Below are 26,931 nucleotides of genomic sequence, written 5' to 3'. Positions count from 1 at the left end.
AAAAAGATGTTACTCTGTGAACAAAATGAGCTGTTTAAACGCGTTTAATTAGGTTAAATTTTTCTTTTCTTCGTGACCAAAGGCTGCAGGAGTGCCTTTGCTGCGCAGGCCAAACTGAAACAAATAGGATGTGCCGATATGGAAACAAAATTAAAAGTGGTGTTGCTCGGAGAGATTCTTAGCATTTGGTTCTTGATTAGGAGAGAAAAAATGAAAATAGTAGAGATATTGATATGGGAAAAAGCTAATATAACAATAATAACACATAAAATATAAATTTTAATACGCTAAAAAAATCGTATTTATAAACAATAAATTTATAATTTTATACCCTGAAGAAATAAAAATGGTCTGACTGACTAAATTTTTTTCGGGTCTAAATTTATTTTATTAATTCATAAAAATATTTAATTGCGTCAAATCTTCACTCGAATGTTTAAAATCTATAGTTTCTATGTATCATATATATTTTTTTGTGCTTTTATTAAAAAATATATATATAAAATCTTTTCCGAACTCTGTTAAAAATATATTCATTTAATATTGTTGTATCCGTTTTTGAATTAAACACGTTCTAGTATCTATAGAATTTGTCCTTTTTTATAAATTAACTCTAACTAAACTAATCATTAATATGTTAAATTGGCGTGATAATCAACTACAGCACACCACGACACCTTTGTGTTCTGACGTCTCCACTTCAACTAATTTTCTGCAGAATAAACTCGACTCTTTTTTCTTCATGGTTCATGACAGGTCTGGGGCTAAACTTCAGCGTACGAAAGCAGTTCCAAGACTTTCAAGATAAATTGATGAATTAAGTTTTGCATAGAGAGATTCAATTAATCATGGTCGACATGCTCAGTTGTTCATTGCAGAATAGCAGTTCTAGAGAGGGATAAAGAGAAAAGAACACCCACAAAGGCCACAAAAAGGTCGAGGCACAAAGAGTTCGAAAACAGCTCACATGAGTCGATCAACAATTAATGGCCCATATCTATCGATGATCTCCGCCCACAGCCTCAAGTCAGTCTCCTCAAAACCTGACTGCATGCCGACTCCTCCAACAGCTATAGTTTGTGTCCATTTCTCCTTGGAATCATATATATATATATATATATATATATATACATGATTTGTGTGTGTACTTCAATTTGAATATCTGACTTCGAGCACTGCTGAAAGCTTAAGTTTAACACATGGGATGGCCATTTGGCCACCATCTCTAGTCGGAACTGCCCATGGACATTATCCTTGAGGGCTGTCCACTTGTACTAGCTAGCCCGCATTATTGTTAGATTAGACATGAACATGTGACAAAACATGAACTACCTAAGCTGGGATTGAAAGGGAAATTCAAGAACGGGTAGAGATGATAAGGGTTTGAGAGAACTCTAAACACCATTGTAAGTCTCATAAAAAGTGAGAAATTCTAAGATACACACACACACACACACACTCATGATTATTCAAAATAGCCCACAAGTAGGGTTTAAATTTGCTAGGGTTGAGAATTTTACCAAGAAAGGAAAATCTTGATTATTCAAGAAATTAAAAATAATGTTTAAAACAAGTGAACTCGCAAACTTTAAATAGAAACAAAATCAAATCCCAAAAGCTATAAAAATAGCTAAACGCTGGAATTTAGGATCATATGCCGATATGGAAACATGTCATGTACACTGACTTTCTGAACTGGGGTGGTCTGTCTAATTTTGATATCCAGATTAATAAAAGAAAAAATATAGCCAAAATATTGAAGGGTGCGCAGAAACATCCAAAACTATATATTGTTTTATGCCATCTTTGCATTGAATTGTCCTATCAAGATAGTTCAACACTGTATCTAACAGCTCGACTCTTCCAAAATCTCCTGCGTAATCATGTAACAAAACAATCTTTGGTTTGTAGATTTTCCGACTAACTCATCATACATATTGTTTTTATAGTTCTCTGTAATAGATACGCTAAATGTTTTTATTGTTTGTTGTAGCTTCATTGTACTAACTTTAGAATTATTTAGATTGATTTGTTTTTATGTTTTAAAAGTTTTTTTTAAATAAAATTGAATTTTTTTCTTTACTTTAAAATAATATTTTTTTTAGTGTTTTCAAATTTTTTTAATGTGCTAATGTTAAAAATAATTTTTAAAAAATTCAAAAACTTTATTTTGATGAATTTCTGAGCAAAAAATACTTTGAAAAACAACCGTTACCACACTCTCAAATATCCTTGTAGTACTTAACATTGCTTCATGGTTTCAAAGGTTACTGGCTATTTAACCCGCGCTGCCGCGGGCTGTAAATTTTATATATATATATAAACCATGGGTATGCAGGCTATTTTCTAAAAAGATTCGAAGTATAAAAAAAAATACTTATGTAAACACCTAATCAAATTAACCAATAATTATTTATGTAAATAAATAAAAAAAATCATTAACAATAACAAAAAAAAATAGAAAAATTAAGAGATAAATGTAGGTCAAGATATTTGATTCTGTAAAATGAGATATTTACTCGTTTATGTCTACCGAATTTGCTTATTAAAATCAATAAAAGATAATAGAAACATAAACAAATATGAAACTAAAAACATTATGCAATGGCAAACATATAATAAATATTATTTAAGAATAAATATTTTTTTATAAAATAAAGCTCACTTGTATAAAATAAAATGAATTATTCAAAAATTAAATACAAAAAAATTTATTTTTTCAAACACTTTTATTAAAAAAAAAGGTCTGCAAAACTCACGGTCTATAGACCATGAGACCAAAATAAACCGATAGAAAAGAAATTAAAAATAACCAAAAAAGCTTTTATAAAAAAAAAGTAACGTTGAATGTTAAAATAGTAAAAACAATTAATAAAAAAGTATCTCATACCTCATGAAGAACTTGTCAAATTCGTTACCCGTATCAATAGACCAAAAGCATCACAGATGAAAAAGCTTGGAAGCCAGTTCCTCATCAAATCAAAAGTTAAAGAATGAAACACTAAAGAAAAATCATATAAAAATTGTGATTAAAAATATAAAAAATAAATTAGAAGATATAAAAAAGATTTTAAAAAATGAATTTGTCAAATTTATTACCTATATCAATAGATCAAAAGCATTACAAATAAAAAAGCTAAGAAGTCTATAGGTTTATTACCTATAAATAAAAAATTGATGAATGAAATATGTATATATATAACAACGTAACAATTGTGATTAAAAATTAAAAAAGAAGATATAAAAAAATAAGAAGCATTAAAAAAGATTTTAATTGAAGGGTTAATCAAAGCCCATTGCTTGTACATGGATTGGCCACCATGCTGACAGCTTACAAATGTAGAGGTATGCGAGTTTTTTATAGGGCCTTCCCTTATGAGATTGAGCACGCTTTTAGAGCACGAGGGTCGAGGACAGAGTAGGCCATGAGAGTCAGGTTAGCAGTGCACACTTTTACAGCACGAGGACAGAGCATCCTTGACCCAAATCAAGCTAGCAACGGCAGCCAGTTTGGCACAAGCTAGCAACGGCTAGTTTTGGAGAAACCACACAATCATTTTCCATGTCTCTGATAATGCTGTAAGTCGAGGGAAAGAGGAGAGTTGGGAAAAATCCAAAACGAATCCTGAAATTTATAGAACAGTTTCGTGGGATGGAAGATATTTAGACACCATGATTAGGATGTTACAAGGAATACATTGTCTATGGTCAAGGGAGGAGAGGAATAGCCTTTTTAGTTCCGTTGGAGTGAATGCTTTGTAAAATGTTTTTTATTTAAAAATAAATTGAAATGATATTTTTTTTATTTTTAAAAATTTATTTTTAACATCAATCTATTAAAACATTTTAAAAACACACAAAACAAAAATTCAAAGAAATACACTTTTAAAATACAAAAATAAACAGATACGAAAAAAAAAAAAAAAACCAATGTAACCAACTTAACATCCAAATATCAGTAACCAACCGAGCCAACACCTAGTCATCACCACTCAACATCTGGTCATGCTGAACCCAACATGCCGCAACTAACCCAACCTTTGATCTGAGTTGAGAGAGAAGGAGAAAAGAAGAAAAGGTGGGCTGGACAACCCATTGGACCAACCTTAACCTAACAAAAGCTCTAAACCTAGTCCAGCAAAACAAAACAAAACCTCCAATTTTAGGACCCAAACCAGGTTGTGAAAAATATATATATATATATATATATATATATATATATATATATATATATATATATATATATAGCACCAATGCAGTTTCACGCGACCCAATTTTGGTTGGATTGGGTCTAAGAAAATGGAGCTGAACCCAGCTCTTCCAAGCCTGCACGATATGGGTTGAGAAGTCACAAAATAAGCCCACAAACCGCTGAGTAGTCGTTGACTCGTTGCTTTACTTTGTCTCCGCTCAACTCTTAACCACAGTGAACTTTCATGGTAACATAGTTATTACTAGGTGGATGCCTGCGGTGACAAGCTAACTTTTTATTTTTATAAAAAATACTATAAAAAATTATAATACAAAAAATAATTTTTTTAATATTAATAATAATTTTTTTTCAAATTTATTAATTATTTTATTAATAATATTAATTATAATAAAAATAATAATATTTATAACACAAATAATAGTTTTTTTATATGAATATTTAGAATTATAATAAAAATAATAATATTTATAAAATAAATAATTATATTAAGAATTCTAAGGATGATTATAACACAAATAATAATAATTTTTATATCAACACTTTGAGTTATAATAAAAATAATATTATTTATAACACATATTATTATATTAAAAAAACCGAAGAATATTTATAACATAAATTATTTGGGTCCTGACGACAATTCAAGCGAATTGGGTCATGAGGTAAGACCCATTACCATTAGATCTAACCCAGCGTAAGGGCAGGCAGCCCAGGCGCCAGGTGTCCCCACGTGGGGGTGCTGGCTTGGCTCCCGCCCAGGGTAAGGGCAAGCCTGCCCAACACCACGTGGCGCTAGGGTCTACCCAACACAAGGGCGGCAGCCCATGCGCCATAAATATTATTATTTTTATTATAATTGAAGGTATTAATATTAAAAATACTATTATTTGTGTTAGAAATATTAATATGTCTATTATAGTTTAACGCATTAATATCAAAAATATTATTATTTGTGGTAGAAACATTATTATTTTTATTATCATTAAAAGTATGAATACTAAAAATAGTATTATTTTTTGTATAAATATTATTATTTGTGGTATAAATATTTTTTTATTGTTATAATTGAAAGTATTAATATGAAAAATATTATTATTTGTGTTCTAAATATTATGATTTTTATTATAATTCAAAGTACTAATATCAACAATATTATTATTTGGGGTATAAATATTACCATTTAAATTACAATTGAATTAATAATATTTAGAACATAAATTATAATATGTTTGATATTACTATTTTCAACTATAATAAAAATAATAATATTTTTAAGGAAAATAATTATATTTAGAAACCCAAGACCCAATAGCCCTGGGTCCTGATAAAGGACCCAAGAAAATTGAATCCTGACGCAGGACCCATTAGCCTTGGGCACAGGATAAGCCAGCCCCAGTGCCGCGTGGTGCACGGGTTGACCTAGCGCATAGGCAAGCCAGCCTTAGCGCCACGTGACGCGCTGGTCTGACCTAGCGCAAGGGCAGGCAGCCCAAGTGCCAGGTGTCCCCATGTGGGGGCGCATGCCTAACTTACACCCAGGGCAAAGGCAAGCTAGCCCCAGCACCACGTGGCGCTCGGGTCTGACCCAGCGCAAGGGCAGGTCAGCCCAAGCGTTAGGTGTCCTCACGTGGGTTCGCGGGCCTGGCTGACACCCAGGGCAGCCCTATCAAAACTTGAAGTGACCATTTTCTCTCCTACCATCTATTCAATGCTAAATGCATCATAGTGAAAAGACAACCCCACCCCTCTCCCGCTGTCCTTGCAACTCTTTGTGGCAAGGGCTGAGCTGTCATTACATTGCTCCAATCCACAGTGTTTTGAGTCTAGATAAACATTAAGAGGAGCACTGAGCATTTTTAGTATATTATATAATTTTTTATTTTTGGTACAAAAGAGTGATTCAAGCCATAGATCTCATACCCGACTAGGAGTCTCTCAAGAAAAGGACTTGGGTTAATAAACTATTGGGCTAAATCATGACTTATTAAGTGAATACAAGTCAATCATTTTTATCAAAACAATGATATTTTGTTCTTTAAAAAACAAATTCTTACTATTGACTCCACCAGATTAACCAGGTCATGAATCATTTATTGATTAACCGGGTTTGGCTGAGTCTATTTTTTTTTGTTCAAATTGAAACACAATCCAGATTTGGGTTCGAATCACGAATTTTCTAGATTAACTTATTAGGTCATACTAAATTTAATAACTATAAATCAAACATGAAATCATTTATCAATAAGCTAGTTATCACATTTATGATACTTTGTTTCAAGTGTTAGACTAAAGCAAATGGCCAAGGTTATGATATCAAATACAAAACAATTCTTAAACTAATTATTATAGATTATAAATACTAATCTTTCCAAACTATGAGTATTAGATTATTGTATTATAGTTCTTTTTTATATTTCTAAGTATAATTCTAATTATTTAACTAATTTTATCCTTATTAATAAGACATGGCCATTTTCAAAGTGTTTTCTGCAGGCTACCTTTTTTTTTTCTTTTTTGTGTTTTACTTATTTCTTCTTAATATCCATTATGCAAGAACTTGTACCACCTTTTCTTTGGTTTGCCCAGTTTGTTTATGTTCAATAGAATCCCTTGAACGATATTTCAAACCCTAGCATGATATAATTCTACTATTATGGTTTGATTTTAGGTTTCAAGTCTACTTGAATTTTCTCTATACCGTGTAGTAATTCTTTGATGAGAACCAGGCTGGAAGAGGCGAAGGCAGCAGCAGAAATTTCTAGCAAAATCACGGAAGCAGAAACAGGAACAAGCAAAATCGGTGCAGGAATCCTGGCGAGATTGGGTTTTCCGGCACCTATTAAATATTGTTTATTTTTATGTTTTAAAAATATTTTTAAAAAAAATTAATTTTTTTTTATATTTTAAATTAATATTTTTGTAATATTTTGAGATTATTTTGATATGTTAATATCAAAAATAATTTTTTAAAATTAAAAAATATTATTTTAATATATTTTTAAATAAAAAATATTTAAAAAAACAACTATAATTATATTACCGACAACCAGGAAGAGTTTTCTTGCGGAAATTGGGCTGGATGATAGAGGAACAATCCTACAGGGGAGAGGAGAAGAGAAGTCCAGGAATATAGGCATTCTATATGGCAGAATCACTCCTCAGCCAACCAGACTTGAGTTCCTGAGTTCTAATTTGATGACAAGTAGCTTAGAATTAGATTAGGATTATATATCTTTATTCATTTTTCAGTAATTAGAATCCTTGATATACTAATATATAAGTCGATATAAATAAGCTAAAGTATATTGAACTTTTAAAAAATTAAATTATAAAATATAAAAAATCTCTCATAATTTTTTGAACTTATCTTCATTTTTATAGTTTTTATCTTGGATTTAATATAATAATTTAAGTTTTTAGATGGTATCAAATTTTTAATAACCAAGTAGCAACGGCTTTGAATCCCACCACTCTTAATCTATCTAATTAAATTAATAAAATTAAAATAATATAAAATATCAAAATATATATATGTGCAAGTTTAAATAAAAAATATTTTTGTTTGATTTTATTAAACTAAACTATAAAAAATCCCCTGTTTGTTTTTGTTCTTTGGATTGACTATTCCTATATTTTATTTATTTTAATTTTAATATATGAACCATGGTTTGCAAGCCTTTTTATTCGGTTTTAATCAATATTAGCAACAATACCATTATCATGAAAGATTTTATCGACGTGACTTCATTTATAGCAATTTTAAACAAAATCATCAATAAATTTAACCTTTTTAAGACTTGGAAATTCAAATTATAAAACTAAAAACTCAAATTTTTAGTTTGATTTGAGTTTAAAAATGATTTTCACTACTAGAAAATTAAAAAAAAACCCTGACGAAATATTTCGTCGACCATTTACATCGTCGATGAATTTATCAATGAAAACACATCGTCAAAAAATGTTTTGTTGAGAATTTGCTATTCGTCGGCATTTCCTTCGGCATTACAAAAATGAAGAGAGGGATAATGTGAAGCCATATATTTTATCATTTTCTCCTAATTCCACCTATTTTCTTCTTATAATATGGCTTTCATTTCTTCTTCTAATTTAGCTACTCTCTCATTGACCTATTATAGGACCCTCGCTTCAAATTCCAGTGTTGACTAGCTTGGATTGGATTGTTGTGTGTCTAGAGTCAAAGCAGTATGGTCAGACCACATTTCTCTGGTTAATGTCATAGGCATTCCATAAACCTGATTCCTAGCGGGTTTATTAATTACTCCAGCCTCTAACTGTAACTGAGGATTGTGAAGAGGATGCGTGAAAGAGTCTTCTCCATGTTTTTCATATATTATGACGTTATATGTTTCTACAAAAAAAAAAGAGTCAATTATAATTAAAAGAATTATAAAAATCACAAGAATTTAGAAAGAAAAAAAAAACCTTACCCTGTTATCTACAAACTTCCTTATATCAGTTTCCTCATATAACTCCATCAGAGTATGCTCGCATCCAAGTTGTTGTTCCTACAAAAATAAATAAGTTGTGAAAAATTATAACAAATAAACAGTCAATTAAAAATTGAAGAAAAAATAATTTAAAAATTTTACCAGGCATCTTGCATGGTTGATAAATAGGAGTGGTTAGCTGGTGTACTTTCTCACCAAACCATGTATTTTTTTGTTTCGGTTTTGCAACTCAGACTGCAATTGACTTTTAAACTCATCTGATGCCACAAGTTCTTGAAACTTCTCTGAATTATCCTTTGTGATATGACTCAGTTTATACTTCTTTCATACCTTGATGTAATTAGAGTCGACTCAATGTTTTACATATTTATTGGGATCGTACCAGAAATCACGCAACCTAGTACAAAAATACCACAAATCGCATATAAAGTATAAATAAGTTAATTTTCCATGTGTGCTCCAACCTGAAACTATCTCATGAATAGGAAAATTATATATAGTCTACATTAATGTTGTCTACATCTGAAAATTATGTTTTCTTAATATATTATATGTCAACGACCCGATTGATCATAACTGATTTAACTCATCAATCAACAATTGAAGACAAACATCTACATTCCTACTTGGATTATAAAGACCAAATATGACCATAGACAAGAACATGAATTCCAGCTTCAAACACATCCCTAAGAGCAAGTTGTAAATTGTTAGTATGACAGGTTAACAAGAATAGGGTACAACAAAGAATCCAAATGGATTAAATCCATCTGTACACAAGCCAATACATACATTCCATGGTTCCATTAAAAACTAAAGATGCACACTATTAAACTATTTTCAAGCTTCACCTTTAGAAGGGTGTACCATAACTCCATCTATTGTATCATGTGAATAACACATATTATGTGTTCAGTAGGTTTTGGAGACATAAATAACTTTTGCAATCTATGAGTGATTGAAAAGTTTCTTAGTTTTTTATATGCGACAAATGTCCTTTCTCAATCACTATTGGGTTTATATCAAGCATGGTGATAGGTTTTACACTTGGTAAAATTTATATATTCATTGTAGTACAACATGCAAAAGTTTGGACATATATTGATATTGGTATTCTAGGCCAAGAGTTTTCATCATGGATTTTGCAACATAGAAGTTCTCTTTCAGCTCATGTCATTATAGTAATATGTTTTTAGCTCATTCAATTTTGCTATCATAATCAACCTCACTTGACCTATAATCTGACTTGAAGGTAAACGATCGTGCAATGACCAATAATTTATTGTAAGTTGTGCACTCATCCCATAATGGTTCATCGGAGTCTTTCAAAAATTTAAAAAACCTAGCTATATCTACATTTAGTTGTCCATCTAAAAAGATGTTACGTGAATCTTCACTTGAATAACCTTAATTTATTCTCATTGCATCCATCACCATACTTCTATAAGGATTACTATTATCATCCGCAAACTCATGTATGTTGCTAGAACTATAATTTTGAGCCAATCATCCTTTATAACATGGTTTCGTGAGGAACATAGGGTTTTCCGTGCGCATATCAAAATAAGTACTTCTCAATGAACCCTTTTTTAAGTAGATGCATCATCACAACATCTTTATAGTGAGATTTTTTATTATTACACTTCATACATGGACATCTAATTTCACCTATACTAATATTCTTTGGTTTAGAAAGTTTAAAATTAATAAAAACTCTCTACCCTTTGAAGATAGTCTTGCGTATACAATCTTTTAGGTGAATCTTGATATATTCAAGAACGATCACTCATTGCTTATGAAACCTATATAGAATAATATTAATTTTATCAATTCCATAAAAATTATTTTTCCCAAATTAACAAAATATAATTGGTACCCATTAAAATAACATATCATTTCTTCAATTATAACACATTTAAATTACAAAATCAAATTTCATTTCATCAAATGATAACAAAATTCAATTTTTTTTTTCAAATCCTAGCTTACAAATCATACATTAATATGATAATTTTTTCTAGAAAAAAGTTGTAAAACACTTAAATATACAAACAAACTACAAATACTTCAAGAAATTTCAATAAATTAACATGAAACATAAATGAGTTACAAAAAAAAAATAGACGGTTTGGTTACTTTATGTATCGAAACTTCACAAAAAAATCAACGATGGATGCTGACACTACTTATATAGATGTAGATCGACGATGGCGAGTTGGAGTGGCTAGATTTGTGAGAAATAAGGGGGGCTGCTAGTATTTTTGTTGGCAGGAGAAAGAAGAAGGGAAAGGGAACTAGCGGTAATAACTTATTTACATTTGTCAACATAATATTTTGTTGTCAATTTCATCAATAAATCATGACATGTTAGATTTCAGACGGAATTGTCGATGAAGTTTTTAACGAATTTTTTACTCTGTCGGTAATTCCACCAGTAATTGCTAAGATGTTTTCGTTGCTATTTATCAATTTCTAGTATTTTTATATCAAAATGTTGTATGAGAGATTAAAAGAATTATTTTAGTAGTCTTTTGGGTTAATTTATTAGTTAAAAAGTTGGATTTTCAATAATGATAGTTGTAAAAGAGTTCTAATCTAGGTATATCATAGTTAATAAATTAAAATCAAAATAAACAAAATATAATGGGTGCCAGTCTAAACCTATTATTAGTTTAACATAATAAGAAAAATGTTAATTCAAAAAGAAATTTCACCCAAATGATCAATCAAACTCTCCCCGAATCCTTTCAAGCCTTTACTCTCAGTCAATAGAGTATAATTTATGTGTTTCTCTTAGATAATAATTTTAAACCTGTACTAGTATACGAGTTAATCTAGAATCTGAATTGATTTGATTTAAAAAAAAATGAATTGACTTGTTTAAATTTGATCAAAACTTGAGTAACTCGTAACTTGATCAATTATGGTAAAAATTAATAAAAAAAATTGATTGATTGATTTTTAATTTTTTAATTAAAATAATATCATTTTAAAATTTTAATTAAAAATAAAATTAACTCACCCAGCCATTGTGTCGAATTGACTCCAAGTTAAGGTTTTAAAACTGTACTTTAAGACTGTTTATGGAGTTAGATGATGGGAGTTCATTTTCCGTCTTAGGTTTAGATCCTAGAAAGCAAACAATAAATACAAACACATGAAGAGAAAGGACCCAGAGGAGAAATGCAATCCAAGCAAAGCAAACATCAGCTAACGTATTGATCCATAACAAAAAGCTCACGCTAAGCCATCCATCTTGCAAGAAAAAAAAAATGGCAGACACACTCACAAATCTCACACCTCCTCTTCCTCTCAAATCTTCTCGCACTCTCTCTTCCCTTCGTGGCCTCCCCATTTGCTCAACCCCATTAAGCAACAATAGCAGCAGCAGCCTTAAGACAACTAGTACCTGCAGCAGGATCCTTAGCATCAATGGGCCAAAAAGATACAGACCCATGTCGGCTCGAGCTACGGACTCCTCCTCACCTTCTTCTTCCTTTGGGTCCAGGCTCGAAGACGCCGTCAAGAAGACTGTAGCTGAGAACCCAGTTGTAGTTTACTCCAAAACTTGGTGTTCGTGAGTTCTATATCTCTTACTAAATTTTTATTTTTTTCCAATTGTTTTTTTTTTTTGAAAGCCTGAGTTTTTAATGGTTTCTTCATTTGGGTATAATTCAAGGTATTCTTTTGAGGTGAAGTCTTTGTTCAAGAGGCTAAATGTGGATCCATTAGTCGTTGAATTGGACGAATTAGGTATGTTTGGTTCATTTCTCTTTTACTTTATATTTTTTTCTTTGATTTCTTGTTTATTAGGTGCTGCTGGTTCTTGGATAGGATCACTCATGATTTAGGCTATTCACTCATGATTTAGGCTATTTTTAGATTCTTCCAAATAATTTGAGTTGTTACAAATTTTAACAGTACAAAGTTAACATTTTTTTTTCCATTTATGCATTGGATCTTTTTCTGGGAAATTTGATATAAGGTTATTAGGTTTTGAACTGGTGAAAATTGTTTTTTTTTTTATGGAATTTTTTAATTTTGTACAGGCGCTCAAGGACCCCAGATACAGAAAGTATTAGAGAGGCTCACAGGCCAACACACTGTTCCAAATGTGTTTATTGGTTAGTGGTGCTTTGCTCTTTATTCTTTAACTGAGTAGTAGGAGGAAGACTATTTCGTTTGTTTGTAGCTTTCAGTGATTATGCAGATTTCAGGAAACTAGCATGGTGTTTGTCTTTGTACTTCTTTGTTAGGATTAATGGAGTGAAAGTTTATGTTGACGTGTGAAAAAGGTGTAGCAATTCTTTCTGATGTGGTTAATGAAATTGATGAGAGCAAGATGATTTTGTTTGGTGTGTGCGGAAGTGTGTTGTAATTTATTTCCACTGCAATAAGTTCTTTGTTCATGCTGATGCGTAACTTATTATAACATATTATAATTGGCCGACATAGAAATGTTTCTTGTGAGATTTGGATCTGTGTTGTTTCAATCAGATTGGTAATAGCAAGGCTTCATTCATGCCTTGCTGCTCTTTTCAATGACAATTCCTTATGTTCTAGCATGTGTAGCTTGTTATTATACTTCAATGGAGGTTACTGCCTTCAACGTCGAACAAATATCTGAGTGTTTGTGGTGATATCTACTTAATTATGGACTAATTTGAATATTTAAACCTGAAAATTTGGATTTATGTGCAAACAGTTCACTGTTCCTTTAGGGTAGTTGAGGTGCTGTGGGAAATAAAATGGTAGGAGATTTTGGTTAGCTGGTATAAACCTTAGCAGTGGTGCAAAGTGAACAAATTTATAAGTCAATGTGAATTCTGAATCACCTGTCCCAAAAACATGACTGGAAAATGAATCCCTTTTTTTCGGTAGAAAGTGAAAATGAACCAGAATGTTATGTGTTTCCTTTCGTTTATAGTTTTAAGAAATAGTATATTGTAGTTGCATTATTATGTCAAATTATACATTCTAAGCTAAGGTTCTATTTGCATATAGAGTTAGATGATCTACACCTTTCTCCTGAGAAATTTTCCTCTATGTTGTCAAAAGAAACATGGGAATTACTCCTTCCTCTTTCTGTTTTTTTCCCTGTCTAACTATGAAAAGTTTATCCATTCCTTTTTTTTTAGGCCCTATTGTTTCTATCCTTTTATTCGATTTTCACTGCTATCAGATGCTCACATTTCTGTTTTTCTACATGATCAGGGGGCAAACATATCGGTGGCTGCACAGGTATATTATTTGCGGTTGTTTTATGAATTTTCTTGTTCGATTAATTTACTATGATTGCATGTTAAGGATACCAATGATTCATAAGATAGTTCCTGAGTGTCAACAAACCGTCTTTTCTCCACAGATTCTTAAAAATCTCTAAATCAGCTGTGTTTCTCTGAATATCATCTGTCCACAAGCTTCCCAAGATTTTGATTAAATATATTTGATGTTCCTGTTAATGAATCAGCTGCTTATTTTCTACACCATTCACCTTAATTGTAGATGTGTTATAGATTTGGGTATTTGAATGAACTTTCAGTTCCTTTAAGTAGGCATTGATATTTTCTTTGAGGTCCGCTTGGTGGTCATGATTCTATGTGAAAGGCAGGCCAAGTTTCGACTCTGATGTCTGGTTTATGTCCTCACGCAGATACTGTGAAACTATACCGTAAAGGTGAACTTGAACCGCTGTTGTCAGAAGCTAATGCTAAAAAGTCACAGGGCTAGCCTTGCCATTTGTCCATGAAGAACTCATTTGTCTATGAAGAACCTTGTCATTTGTCTATGAAGAACCTTGTCATTTGTCCATGAAGAATTCAATTCCCAAGCACAACCCTCGATTGTTGCGGAAGATACCCGACACCACATCTCTGCTTCTTCATGGCCTTTTTTTTTTTTACTTCATTGACATAGATTTAATTTCAAGTTATTCATATGGATCTCTTTCGTTGAACTGTATATTGAATTCACAAAAGTTGTTACATAAATGCACTGTGAACCTTGTTTAGCCAAAACTCGTGGCGATGTTTCAATGCTAAGTGGATTAATCCTGCGTTTAGCCCAGCTGTCCACGAGCACCCACCAAGAGGCTGTGGATGTAAGAACGGTTTTCCGCTGGCTGTGGATGTGTGACGCTGAAATGTGGCATTGGAGTGCATTAGCGTCCATCAACTCAGGACATTACATCTCAAGGAGAAGCTCTCTAGTTTCGAAGTGGTAGTTGCAATCATGTTTAGGGCTCTTGCTCTTGCTCTTGCTCTTGCAATGGTAACTTTTCATTCTGATCTCACCTCAAACTGGCTGAAACGAAGTGGGCTATACACAAGGCATAAGAGCTTATAATTGAAGTTAAATAAACTCTTTTCTGTAATCATACATAAATTTAATATATGATGTTTCCTGCGATGGATGTTTTCAATCGTCATTACTAGAAGCATTCATCTTGGTGGAAAAATACAAATAATGGTCTCTGATTTTGCTAGTGCCATAAACATCTGCCTTAGACTTTTGAAATAGGCCAACATTTCATCATAATCAGGAAGGTTCTCTTTGATGACGGCAACTTCCTTGAAATTCTGAGTCCATAGATGTAAACGAGGGAAGCTACCAGGTTCCAGCAGCTTGACACCAACTGCTTCCTCCATGGGTTGAAGCCAGCCAGCTATCCATCCAAAGGCTATGTCAGTCATTCCAACTTTGTCACCCCCAAAAAATTTCTTGTCACCAAGGCCAAGCTCTTCTATGATTCCTAGCAGTTCTTTGAATTCTTTTGTTGCCTTCTCTTGTTCCTCTCCAACAGTTTGAAAGAAGGCAAAAAACGTTGGGCTCTATAGCACACGAACATGTACAGAATTACAGACAAGTAAAGAAAAAGAGACTTTAGATCAGTAAAGGAAGTATATATATACCTTGTCCTCTCCAAACTTGGTCCAGAATCTAGCCATAGCTCTCTCATAAGGATCTTCTGAGAGCAAGGGATTCTGTGGCCATGTCTCTTCTATGTACTCAAGAATGATAGTGGACTCTGCTATTGGCTTTCCACCATGGATTAACACTGGGATCTTTTTGTGAACTGGGTTATACTGTAGAAGCAACTCACTTTTGTTGGAGAGATTCTCTTCTACAAATTCATAACTTACTCCCTTGAGTTTCAGAGCCCAAAGAACTCTGTAACTGAATGTACTAGGCCAAGCTCCTAGTAGCTTCACTTCTTCCATATTTTGCTAGGATGCTGCCTTCCCCACCTCAGTTTATAGTGGTCAGGTAGGATGATTTTGCTTGGGAATTACGTTTCCTGATTCAAAGAATTATTTAAATTTTCCCCTCGCAGGCTGCTTTGACTAACAACTCCATTTTGCTTGACCAGATTATAAAATTTAACCTATAAGTGTTCAGAAAAGTTTGCTTTTGACTTGATAATCTTATAATACAGAAAACTCTTGACTTTTGGCCCTCCAAGAGAAGATAAACGGTTTCTTCATTGACTTCAAGCCACCATGCAAGCCACCCAAAGGCCAAGTCTACCAATCCAATTTCATTGCCACCAAAGATTTAATTGCTAGGTTAATATGTCATGTAGTAAATTAATTGGTTAGACATGATATTATTATATTAATATAAATACATATTAATTATTAATAAAAGTTTGATTTATTTTTAATATTTATATAATATTAGAGTAATGAATCTAATATTTAATTTATGAATCTAGAGTAAATATAATATTCATGGGATAAAAATATTTTGTAAAGAAAATTATGAAGTTGTTATAATTATAGGATTTATATTGCATCAAAACATTATTTCTAAAATGTTCTTGGTTGATACTCCCTTAAATACTAGATATTTATTAGAGTTGTAGAGACTGATATATATTATGTTTTTTTTTCATTATGAAAAGAAACAATTGTTCTCATAAGTTAAGGTCTAAGGGATATCTAGAACTAATATATAAGTGATTGTCATAACACATGTACACTAAACTGACCCGCATAGGAATTCCATATGGAAAGATTACTTATATCTATGTAAAGGCTCATGTGACAATTGTGTAAGTAATCCTTAGACTTGAGACCACTAATTTATCTTATATAGAGAATGTTATGCTTTGAGTTTATTACTTATTATCTTAATCGATGTAACGAATGGACAGACATTGGGTATAGCATGAATTATATGAAGGTAATTGAGTGATCAAGAGAGGATTCATCACCCTGTGTGAATTAGAAAAAATATTTCGTCTGTTTTAAAATAGCATTGACTGATAAATCATTGGTCAAGGTGGAATGAGATTTAAAAAGAGTTTCAAATCTTATTCAAACGATCAATGATTATTATATAGAGAACAAACATAATTTAATATGGCAAACATACTTTATGTTTTAATATTAAATTGGAATATTATTGATAAAATGATATTAACTGTACTGAGAAACCGGTTACTTAAAGATTAAGTCAAATCACCATTGACTTTTCTAATAGTTAGGGATCATGACATGTTGTTATACGATACACCTGAACTTCAAATATAAATTAATAAATTGTTGAATTGATAACAAATTAAATTATTTAATTTATTTAATTCTATTTAATTATAATTATAATTTATATTTGAGTCAACATTTTAGAAATCTAATGGATCACACACATTAAAAACCATTAGTCAGAAGTTAAACTAGGATGATTTAATTAAGTATAACTTTATTAAAATATATTTTAGAAATTAAGGACTAGAATATAATTAATATATGAATTATATTTCTAGACTTAAAAAAATCAAATAAGAATTTGATTGAGTTAATTAATTTCTAAAATTATCATGAATTAATATATGGATATTATTTAAGGGACAAATTGATATTTTACTAATATATAAGGGTTTTTGAATTTTCTTATAAATAGTAAGTTATGTCTTTTATTTTTAGTTGTTGTCTGTTAGACAGAAAAACTACGTAAATTATAGAATAAAAAGCTAGCACTCTAGGCATAACAATTTCACTCTTCTAAATAGGAACTTAGAAGATTTTTTACTAGTGGTTCGTGTGGATTATTATTGGAAACTAGAAAATTAAACGCTTGTAGTTTGGAATAACCCAGCTTTTAAAGAATTATTCAAAATCAAAGAAAATCAAATTTTCAAATAATAAATACATAAAAAAAAAACTTTAAATTTATCTAACAATATCCTAAAAAATCTCAAATAATTATGTTTTATTGTTTATGTTGCGTATCATTGATAGATAACCCAACACTTCTTGATACCATGGCCCCGTTCTTCCAAGAAATTCAGTAATTTCCTGGCCTCTTCGCCTTCTCTTGCTCTTCTCCAACAGCAACGAAAAATGCCATGAAAGTTGGGCTCTGCATGTCATAACACATCTTTTTAAAGAACGAAAGGTATATGTTTCTGAAGCTTCTAGATGCAAATATGTTTCTGAAGCTTCTAGATGCAAATTTTCATGGGTTCTGAATGAAAGCATATGCATGTATGTTTTGTACTCAAATTGCAGAGAAATAAATAAAATAAACAAAAGGGATTTCTGGAACACAGGAGCATACAAATACATGTATGTTTTGTGCTCAAATTGCAGAGAAATAAATAAAATAACAAAAGGGATTTCTGGAACGTAGGAGCATACAAATACAATCATCACCTTGTCCTCTCAAAACTTAATCCAGAACCGTGCCATTCATGGCTTTCTCATAAGGGTCTTGTGGAAGCAAAGGATTGTGCGGCCATATCTCCTCAATGCACTCAAGAATAACAGGTGATTCTGTGATGGGTTTCTCGCAATGCACAAGCACTGGGACCTTTTTGTAGACTGGACCATACTTGAAAAGCAAATCGCTCTTGTAGAGTAAATCCTCTTGAATGTACTCATATTTTACACCTTTTAGTGTCAGAGCCCATAATACCTTGAAATCAAATTTTGTTCTCTATGGTCTCAGTAAGAAATCATGCCAGAAAAATGTTTCTTTGTTGTTTTCAAGTTTTGTTCTCTCTCGTTCTGATTCCATGCATATCAAATTGCAGCTAGTTAGATGAACAGAAGAAGCTGGCTGGCATCTCCCCTGAATCTCCCGTGTATGCATTCTTCCATTCGCTCAACTTTTTCTAGTGCAAGAAAATGCAAGGATTAACTCTTGCAAATCAGTTTCTTCTCACGGCATGAATATCTTTACATTGCACTATGTCAGATGGTTATGAGAATGTGAAGCATGCTTTAAGAAATCAGTTCTTCTGTAATGTAGTATACGAGTGTGTGTGCGTGTTTGTGGCGAAACAAAAGGACAATCTGTTGTATGCAGAGACAATCAAGTGCACTTGTTGAAAGTTCTCCAAACTTGCATTGCTCTGATTATAGTGAAATTTTCTCCTCTCCGCTTGTGGACATAGACATAGCTGAACCAAGTAAAATCTGTATCTCGTGCGACTGTTTCCTTTCTATTTGCTGTGATGTTCTTTCTATTTGTGTGATCCTTAATATTCTGTTTTCCCTTTATTTGTATATAGAAGTTAGGATGGTGCTTGCATTATAAATCTTCATTTTCTGAGTAAGTTCTGTCCTGCAGGTATTTGTCTCTACGTATGGATGGCCGTGTCCATAGAAGTGGTGTTGGTTATCCTCCTTGGAATGCTTTTGTCGCCCAACTGCCACCAGCAAAGGGAATGCGGTCAGGTCTTCTTGATGGCATGGATGGAAGAGTTCTTTAAATAGTTCTATTTTTCCAGAAACTGCGGGTTAGCTGATCATCATTTACTGTGGAATACATTATCTCCATGCTTACAGCAATACTTACATAACAAAATAATTGATTACCCCTGCAAAAAATAATGAACTAGAGCAGGAGAGCACTTATTGCTGGTGAATGTCGATGCTATTGGTTCATACATTTTTCTACTGCAAAATCTATTTTTATCACATGTCCTTGCCTAGAAGCAATTTTCTGTTGAATCCTTGACATATTGTTCTCCTCACCTCTTAAAACCAAGCAAAATTTAGGTCTAACCTTTTTTTCCTTTTCTTTTACTTAAACCAAATTGCTGCAGTTGACCTCGCTGATCTTTCTTCTGCAAATTCTGGACTTGTCACAACTCACCACCATTACTAATTTGTTCTATGGATTCCACAAGTTCATTCTTTTTCCACAGGGCTGGACAGTACATCTGTCAGGATTTTCATTTCACATAGTGCCGCATACATTTCCAGATTGACTCGCTGCCCAACAATATGTAAGAAGCTTATGGCCTCGACCAATAAATTGGAAGTGATGGCATCGATGCCTGCATAAGCTTAAGGGTTTTTTGCATTTCGGGATTCTGGTTTTCATCGCTGCTCATATGTACGTTGTACTGACATAACAGAGGGAAACAAAGAATCTAAAAGCACTACGAGTCTACAAGATTTTCCGATTTCAGCACACATCATATCATTCATCGAGTTTCTTCCTATGATGATTTCTGAATGATTACGAGGCCTTGTTTTCTTCAAGAAACATCACAGATTGTGTCATGAAGCTGCTTGCTGACTCAAATTTCCACATTTTATCACCTCTACCATACAATTTAACCAGATTTGTAGAATTATCAACTCTACCCTCTTTCGGAAAAGCAGGATAGAGATTGTGCCTCCATTGTGGTCAGAAAGTCGGTACAAATTTTAGCCAGTTGGTGCAACATAAGGGCTAACGTTTTGTGGCTTTCTGAACTTGATTTGAGCAGCAGCAATTGAGATATAACAAGGAAGAATAGAGAATCACAGAGGTGGAGTATGATACACATTCATGAAACATACAAAGCTTTAAGGTAGAGAGTAGGATAAGTAATAAGAAAACCAAAACTACAATGCACAAACATCACTCTCATTTTACTTCTTCGATTTCATCCAAGGCGTAGTTGTTTGTAGATACATTTGCATAATTAACCTTGTTGAATCGAACCACCACCGGGTAGCGGCTCCTGGGGTCCTGTCCGATCCAAATCCATAGTAAATAACCATGACAAAAAAAATTAGATAAAAAAAGGTCAGGGAGGAGAGAGATGGTATTACCTGATCAACAGCTACTACGGATCCAACGCCATTGAACCAGTAGGATTCCTTCCTCAGTATCTTCACCTGTAGTGTGACTGGATCAGAAATGTAACGACTATTTTTACTTACAACTAACTGTTTGCTTGTCACAGCTAAGTCCGAATCTAAGCAATGAGAAGGGAATTCAAAACCCCAATTTAACATCTTAGATGATCAAGACCAAAAGCATGGTTGTTTTCAGTGGAGGTAGCCCTTGAGACTGAACTCATTCTAGCAATTCACAATTTGATGTACTTTGTCAGTGAGACTTCTTTATGATGCTACTAACACTGTAAATTTGGTATTTTTCAAGCGAATAAGAGAAAAACAGGTGCTTGTAGTTCAACTGACACTAATGTTTTGTGGCTTTCTGAATTCGATTTTAGCAGCAGCAATTGAGATATAACATGGAAGAATAGAGAGAGTCCTGGTTCCCGGATACCTCGACACATATTTTAGCTATCAAAAGTATAGGAACTGGAAACGTTTGATAACTGACCTTGGTTCCTCTCTTGGGTCCAATAGGTGGTGGCTTAGGTTTTGGAGCTTCAGCTACAGCTGGTTCTGTGGTGGCAGCAGGTGGTGATGCACCCTCTTCAGCTGACCTTACGACAAGCCTCGAATAGTTCTTGTTGTTGTTCTTTGAAGAGAAAAACAACATGGTGGGCTTAGAAGTTGAGTTTGTATTGGTTGCAACAGTTGGTGCCAACGCAAATCCTGATGCAGCTGATGCCATGTTGCAGCTAGCCATGTTGTCTGTGCGCCTGTCTCTCTTTCTCTGATGATAGATGAAGTGTGGCAACCAAATACTCTGGTTGAGCAGAAGACAAGGAAGTGGAGATTGAGAGGCGTGGAATTAATGAAGTGAATTTCTTAGTTTTTTTGGACAGAATTATCTCATCTTGGAAACTAATTTCAATCTTTTCCTCCACTAGGCTGCTGCCACTTATGCACCATATCCCTTTCCTTTGGATAATGTGATTACATGTCTTCCCTTCTGTAATTCGGACGATGGGCTCCCTTGAGTAGCCTATCCACTCGGGCCCCTTTTCTATTCCATCTTTTTAGAACTGGAAAAGGAATTTCTGGAATTAAAAAAAAATGACATTTGCATAATGAGATTTAGGTCATACCATATTCGGTTTCATTAGATTCTTATCCGGTTTGATAGGAATCCAGATAAAAACTTATATGATTTATAGTTTGTTTTGTACTGTGGTAGTTTTAACAGTTATGATTTTAAAAAAATCATTTTTAATCAAGTTGATTGGATTAAATTCTGTATTTAGTTGAAATTATTATTAAACAAAAAGTAGTTTAAAGTGTTAAAACTAATTTTGAAAGTAATGTTGATAATAAAATGATTAAAAATGATATATTAATTTTATAGTTTCAAATTATATTATTGTGCAATAAATTATTAATGTATCATAAATACAATGATGTGATATTAAAATTTTATTTTTATTGTCCCGTTAAACTAGTTACAATCCATTCAAGAAGGCATCTAGTGTTCATGACTTTGTGTACATGGAACAACATTGGTTGAAAAATCATATGGAACAAAATAATTATAATTTTGAAATTATATTTTTAATCTGGAAGTTATAATTTTATTTTTTAATATAATATGTGAATTTTTATCTTATTATTCATGATATATTTTAATGGTTTTACGCATGACTCTCTATTTTATGATTCATTGATGAAAATATAATTTATTTATTTTTAATTTTAGATTTTATTATTTAAAAATAATTTAAAAATATAAAAATTTAATCAAGTAAATCATTCAACGAATATCTACAAGCTAGAAAAAGTCTTTCACCTAACTCAAACTAACTGAATCGGAGTTCGAATCGAGTGGAGTAAAATTCTCCTCTTTCCCGATCCACTTCTATCCCTAAATCTAATATAAAATCATTCAAATTCGATTTTGTAGAAAAAATAGATAAAAAAACGATATTTTTATTATTAAAAAATTGTTTTGTTGATTTATTTTTAATTAAAAACTTAACACGATCTTTTAAAACCACTTTGTTTGATTTGAAAAAATTTGACAATCGAATGTTGGTTTTGTTATATTTCTTACAATAAAAAAAAACAAATAATTTTTCTGTTTCCATTTTCAAATAATTTTTTAAAAACAAAAACAGAAACAGAAACGATAGCAAATGATCTCATAAGTACTTTTCAATGTCCAAATAGGTTGCGATGAAATCCAGACAAGACTTACTAAGTCACTCGATCAATCCGCCATTGTTGCAAGCGGCAACATCTATAATATAAGAGAGAAAGGGATGGAGGAACTACAAGTATCAGTATGTTTTTTCCAGGTTAATTGAAGGCTATGAATCAGGGTTGTTGATTGTATTTGGGGATGCAGAATATGATCATGCAAAACATGAGATCAGAAAGTCATATTTTGCAGGCTCATTTCATAGGATGAGTAGCGACGAACACGAGAATCTTTGCTTCATTAAGGGCTTGTAGAAGCTATTGTGATAAGCAATATCGGTCCTGGTCCTGGCAAACATCTTCAGAACCCAATTTGTTACAGGGAACACCAAAGCAGTGGAACTAGTTCTGTCAGGTTGAGTTGCTGACTTCAAGGCTGTCTATGCCACATATAAAGTCTCTTAAATCTGGACTTTTCTTCTCCTTTTCCTTGTAGGGCACTCCCTCTTTCATCCCCTCTCGTTTCTGCTTGGAAACTGCCTCCTCTAGCTGACCTGCTGCAGCTTGGAAATCCCTTCCCCGCAAGGACTGTTATATCGACTCTGCTGCTGCCGATGCTTTGCTGCTGCCTTCTCCAGCATGTTTCTCATCAGTTATCTTGAGCAATGAAAACAACAGGATATCTGGTACGAAGAACATTCATATTTTGCCAGGTATTGTGCCTTAACCAGTTATTTCCTAAATTCACTTTCATTTCTTCCAAAATAAAAATAAAAGTTGTCAACATGGAAAAAGAAGGCCAAGAAGGATTCCAAAAATATAAAAAAATCAAGCTACAATTTTGGTTGAAATTCAAAGCCTAATTATACCCCATTATACCCAAAACTGAAAAAACTGTGCAGATTCAAGGTCAAATTAAATGATTATTGGACGAATCTAAATAAAAATTAAGTCCAATGACATAATTAAATTTTTAAGAAGCCAATTTAATTTAATCATGGGTCAAACTAAAGTTTAATTATGTTGAAAAATTAATTTGGGTTCAATTGAAGGATTTAATTAAGTGTCAGGAGTTAATTATACTTTAAATGGATCAAATTAATTTATTAGGGGTTTAATTGGTGAACAATTAAGTTTGGGAGCCTAATTTGGACTTAATTTAAAAGATTGGAATTTTAAAAGATCAAATTTTATTTTTATCAAGTCAATTAATTGAAATCAGGGGCAAAATCACAAGAAAATTAAAGTTTAATTGTCAATTAGGGTTAAATTGAAACATTTCGCAGCCAATGACCAACATGCAAAAGGAACCTAACTATAGGGATCCAATTGATTGAAATCAGGGGTGAAATTAAAAATAATTGAAAGTTTAATAGTCAATTAAGAGTTAACCCTTTTTTGGGCCAAGATCAGCCCAATCCTTTTTTGGCTGAGTTCAGCTCAGTTATCTGGGTCAGCCAAGCTCATGTATTTAATAATATTTAATTATAATAATATAATATAATATATTAAATTTAAAAAATTCAAAAATCCTTTTAAAAAATTGTGATTTTCTCACATATTTTTATACTAATTTTGTAAAATATCATGTTGTATATTTACATTGTAAGATACAGATCTGGTATTAAAATACCTGATTTTCTCTGAAATATTTCTAAAGAATTGTTAGAATTAAACCTGATGAGGTAGAGACTCTCTCACAAAGATAAATCTGTCTTAAACCTTAAAAAAAGACCAACGAATAGAAACTCGATTTAGAAAAACAATCAAACAACAATGCAACTTATCTTAGGTAGGGTATCCTGGAGGTAATATGTATTTTCTTCGCATAACCAAATCTTTACCGAGACTCTCACAGACCATAGATTTCTAATAACCATAATACTAGATAGTGACTACTAAATTTTAATTATAATTTTATAATTAAACCCAAAAAGATTTACTTCCCAACCACCATTCTTTTCAGGAGGCACACTATCTCGCCATCAACCTGACATCGCACCCGCAACGTATTGAATGAAGAGGTTGAAACAATAACATGAAAGAGTACCGCAACAGAGGTTGCACTGGAAGCCTTTTGTGAGTGGAACAGGTATTCTCCGTCCTCTTCCATGAACATTCCTTGGACTTCACTAATTTCTTTTTATAGTTGCTTGAACTGTATGATAGATTCTTCCCCGAGGTCAATAAGAAATCATCAACGGCAAAAGCACATGTTAGGTAAGGAAAAAACTCGATCAAACGAGGCATCATCATCTTCTATCTCACCTTTTGTAGTGCTTGAACTGTATACATGTAAACTCTTTATTTCCATTTTTTTTCTGATATAAAATACTATACATAGCTTCTTTAGCCAATAATGTTATAATGGGCTTATATATATATATATATATATATATAAGAAAAAGAACTACAAGTGAACATATTTCAACCATGGATCGATAATGAATTTATTGTGAATTACAATAGCAAAATGATATTTTGTCTTTCATTCTAAATTCATCAAGCCTTGCATTAGAGGTAGAACAACCTTTTTTAAATTGTCAAAAAATCATTCAAGAATTGAACAGGACAATAAGGTCTTTGCACTTTTATTCACCATAATAAATTTACATGATCGCTCTTAAAAGCAAAACTTTCTAAATTTGGATCCAGGAGCATTATAATCTTTTTTAAAAAAAAAACAGTTAAATAACATACTTTATGTTAAATTAATTTTTTTTATAGCTTTGGTCTAAGGGTCTTTGCATCTTTTCATATTGGGTTTTTTTTGTAATAATATGGTTGTTAGATGGGTTATTCGGTGATTAACTATATATAGATATTATTAAAAAAAAATAGTTTGTGCGCGATGCACACCCATCAGCATATGAAAGTCTCGACTTCCCCTTTGTATGCGACGTGTGTTCCAAATAGAGGTCTGGTTTAGCACGTGTGACCCTTTTGTTTCTTATTTTCCTCTCTCCTCTTTGATTTCCGCACTGACCTTATAAAAAATAAAAGCAAGCTTTCACTTTGTTATTTCTTTACATTTAGTCTATGTTCTTTTAACTACTATTTGTTTTATTTGAGATGACTTTTTAAATTGGATTTTGTTTTTAATTTTATACTCTTTCATTTTTTTTATCTTTCAGATTTAGTCTCTATTTTTTTAATTGATATTCATTTTATTTGAGATGATTTTTAAAAGTTTATTTTTTTTACAATTTCATCTTTTTAAGCTTTTTTCCCTACTAATTTAATTCTCATTATTTTAATTGTTATTTTAATTTTCCTTAGTAATTTTTTTAGATTGATCATTTTTTTATTTCATGCTCCAACATTTAATTTGTTGAAAATCGAGCTTCTTGATTCAACCCGGGTCTATGATTTCACGAGCTACAAGTTTGAAAGATTAACTCAGGTTTATGAAACTCGCCCAAGTTTGCTTAGTTTCCCTCCTTTTCTTTTTTAAGCTCATGTTTTTTCAATTTCGTCCCTCAATATTTATTTAATTTATGATTGGACTTTGTCATTTTTTTTATTTGCTTTCTATAGGGTTGTTTCACTAATTTTGATAATGACTTGAGTTATCTCGGGTCTTTTTATTTATCATGTTCTGCTCAATTTATCTTTTTCTAGAATTTTGTTTTTAAATTAAATTAATTTATTAAATATAAACATGAGATGTTCATCTTACGATATTTTGATTAGCTTGCATTTTGATTTGTTGCTCTAACATCATTCGCGATCTCTCTTGGTGTCGACATTGAGCCTTTTGCAATGGTGTTTGAATCGTCTCGATAAGTTATTTATGGTGGTTGAGCAATGTCCATGGCGGAGCGACGATATGTCTCCGACGAGTTTTTTTTTCTCCTCCCGATTACGATTAATTATTGCCCTTTTTTTGTTCGTGTTATCTAAAATATTTTTTTAAAACTATGCTATTAAATTAACTAAATTTATTAAACCCGATTAAGTAAATAATTTGAATCTCATATCTTTCTTGCTTCATTGA

At 32.0% G+C, this 26,931-nt stretch overlaps 3 protein-coding genes, 1 long non-coding RNA gene and 1 pseudogene across 5 annotated transcripts; 2 read left to right on the top strand and 3 right to left on the bottom strand.

Moving 5' to 3' along the window:
- Positions 1 to 11,761: 11,761 nt before the first annotated feature.
- LOC7459528 (monothiol glutaredoxin-S10) lies at positions 11,762 to 14,699 on the top strand. The gene is made up of 5 exons (XM_006386840.3): positions 11,762 to 12,259; positions 12,362 to 12,435; positions 12,732 to 12,806; positions 13,897 to 13,923; positions 14,336 to 14,699. The coding sequence occupies exons 1-5, from the start codon at positions 11,955 to 11,957 to the stop codon at positions 14,410 to 14,412; spliced, it is 558 nt and encodes a 185-aa protein (XP_006386902.1). The 5' UTR covers positions 11,762 to 11,954; the 3' UTR covers positions 14,413 to 14,699.
- LOC7459527 (probable glutathione S-transferase) lies at positions 14,572 to 15,925 on the bottom strand. The gene is made up of 2 exons (XM_024596260.2): positions 15,594 to 15,925; positions 14,572 to 15,512 (listed from the first exon to the last, which is right to left on the bottom strand). Exons 1-2 carry the CDS (start codon positions 15,900 to 15,902, stop codon positions 15,123 to 15,125), a joined length of 699 nt encoding a protein of 232 aa, XP_024452028.2. The 5' UTR covers positions 15,903 to 15,925; the 3' UTR covers positions 14,572 to 15,122.
- Positions 15,926 to 15,970: 45 nt separating this feature from the next.
- On the bottom strand, positions 15,971 to 18,777 carry LOC18096563 (glutathione transferase GST 23-like; annotated as a pseudogene).
- A 1,657-nt stretch (positions 18,778 to 20,434) lies between these two features.
- On the bottom strand, positions 20,435 to 21,740 carry LOC7471200 (photosystem I reaction center subunit IV A, chloroplastic). 2 transcript variants are annotated; one of them, XM_002301796.4, is made up of 3 exons: positions 21,256 to 21,740; positions 20,736 to 20,801; positions 20,435 to 20,652 (listed from the first exon to the last, which is right to left on the bottom strand). In XM_002301796.4, the coding sequence occupies exons 1-3, from the start codon at positions 21,505 to 21,507 to the stop codon at positions 20,548 to 20,550; spliced, it is 423 nt and encodes a 140-aa protein (XP_002301832.1). In that variant the 5' UTR covers positions 21,508 to 21,740; the 3' UTR covers positions 20,435 to 20,547. The 2 variants fall into 2 exon arrangements, with proteins under 2 accessions (XP_002301832.1, XP_006386900.1); XM_006386838.3 differs by having other exon boundaries at positions 20,435 to 20,801; positions 21,256 to 21,680.
- On the top strand, positions 20,798 to 21,532 carry LOC127905016 (uncharacterized). Its single transcript, XR_008058612.1, has 2 exons — positions 20,798 to 20,963; positions 21,146 to 21,532. It is a non-coding gene; the product is annotated as an uncharacterized LOC127905016 (long non-coding RNA).
- Positions 21,741 to 26,931: the final 5,191 nt, after the last annotated feature.

Source organism: Populus trichocarpa, chromosome 2 (assembly GCF_000002775.5).
Source record: "Populus trichocarpa isolate Nisqually-1 chromosome 2, P.trichocarpa_v4.1, whole genome shotgun sequence".
NCBI lineage: Eukaryota > Viridiplantae > Streptophyta > Magnoliopsida > Malpighiales > Salicaceae > Populus > Populus trichocarpa.
Note: the sequence above shows the minus strand (reverse complement) of the source record. Positions and strands in the feature narration are given on the sequence as shown.

Coding starts and splice junctions, on each gene's coding strand:
- LOC7459528 (XM_006386840.3), top strand. CDS start 11,955: ATGGCAGACACACTCACAAATCTCACACCTCCTCTTCCTCTCAAATCT. Junction 12,260..12,361: donor TACTCCAAAACTTGGTGTTC/GTGAGTTCTATA, acceptor GTATAATTCAAG/GTATTCTTTTGAGGTGAAGT. Junction 12,436..12,731: donor CGTTGAATTGGACGAATTAG/GTATGTTTGGTT, acceptor AATTTTGTACAG/GCGCTCAAGGACCCCAGATA.
- LOC7471200 (XM_006386838.3), bottom strand. CDS start 21,507: ATGGCTAGCTGCAACATGGCATCAGCTGCATCAGGATTTGCGTTGGCA. Junction 20,802..21,255: donor GACCCAAGAGAGGAACCAAG/GTCAGTTATCAA, acceptor GTCACACTACAG/GTGAAGATACTGAGGAAGGA.
- LOC7459527 (XM_024596260.2), bottom strand. CDS start 15,902: ATGGAAGAAGTGAAGCTACTAGGAGCTTGGCCTAGTACATTCAGTTAC. Junction 15,513..15,593: donor CCAAGTTTGGAGAGGACAAG/GTATATATATAC, acceptor CGTGTGCTATAG/AGCCCAACGTTTTTTGCCTT.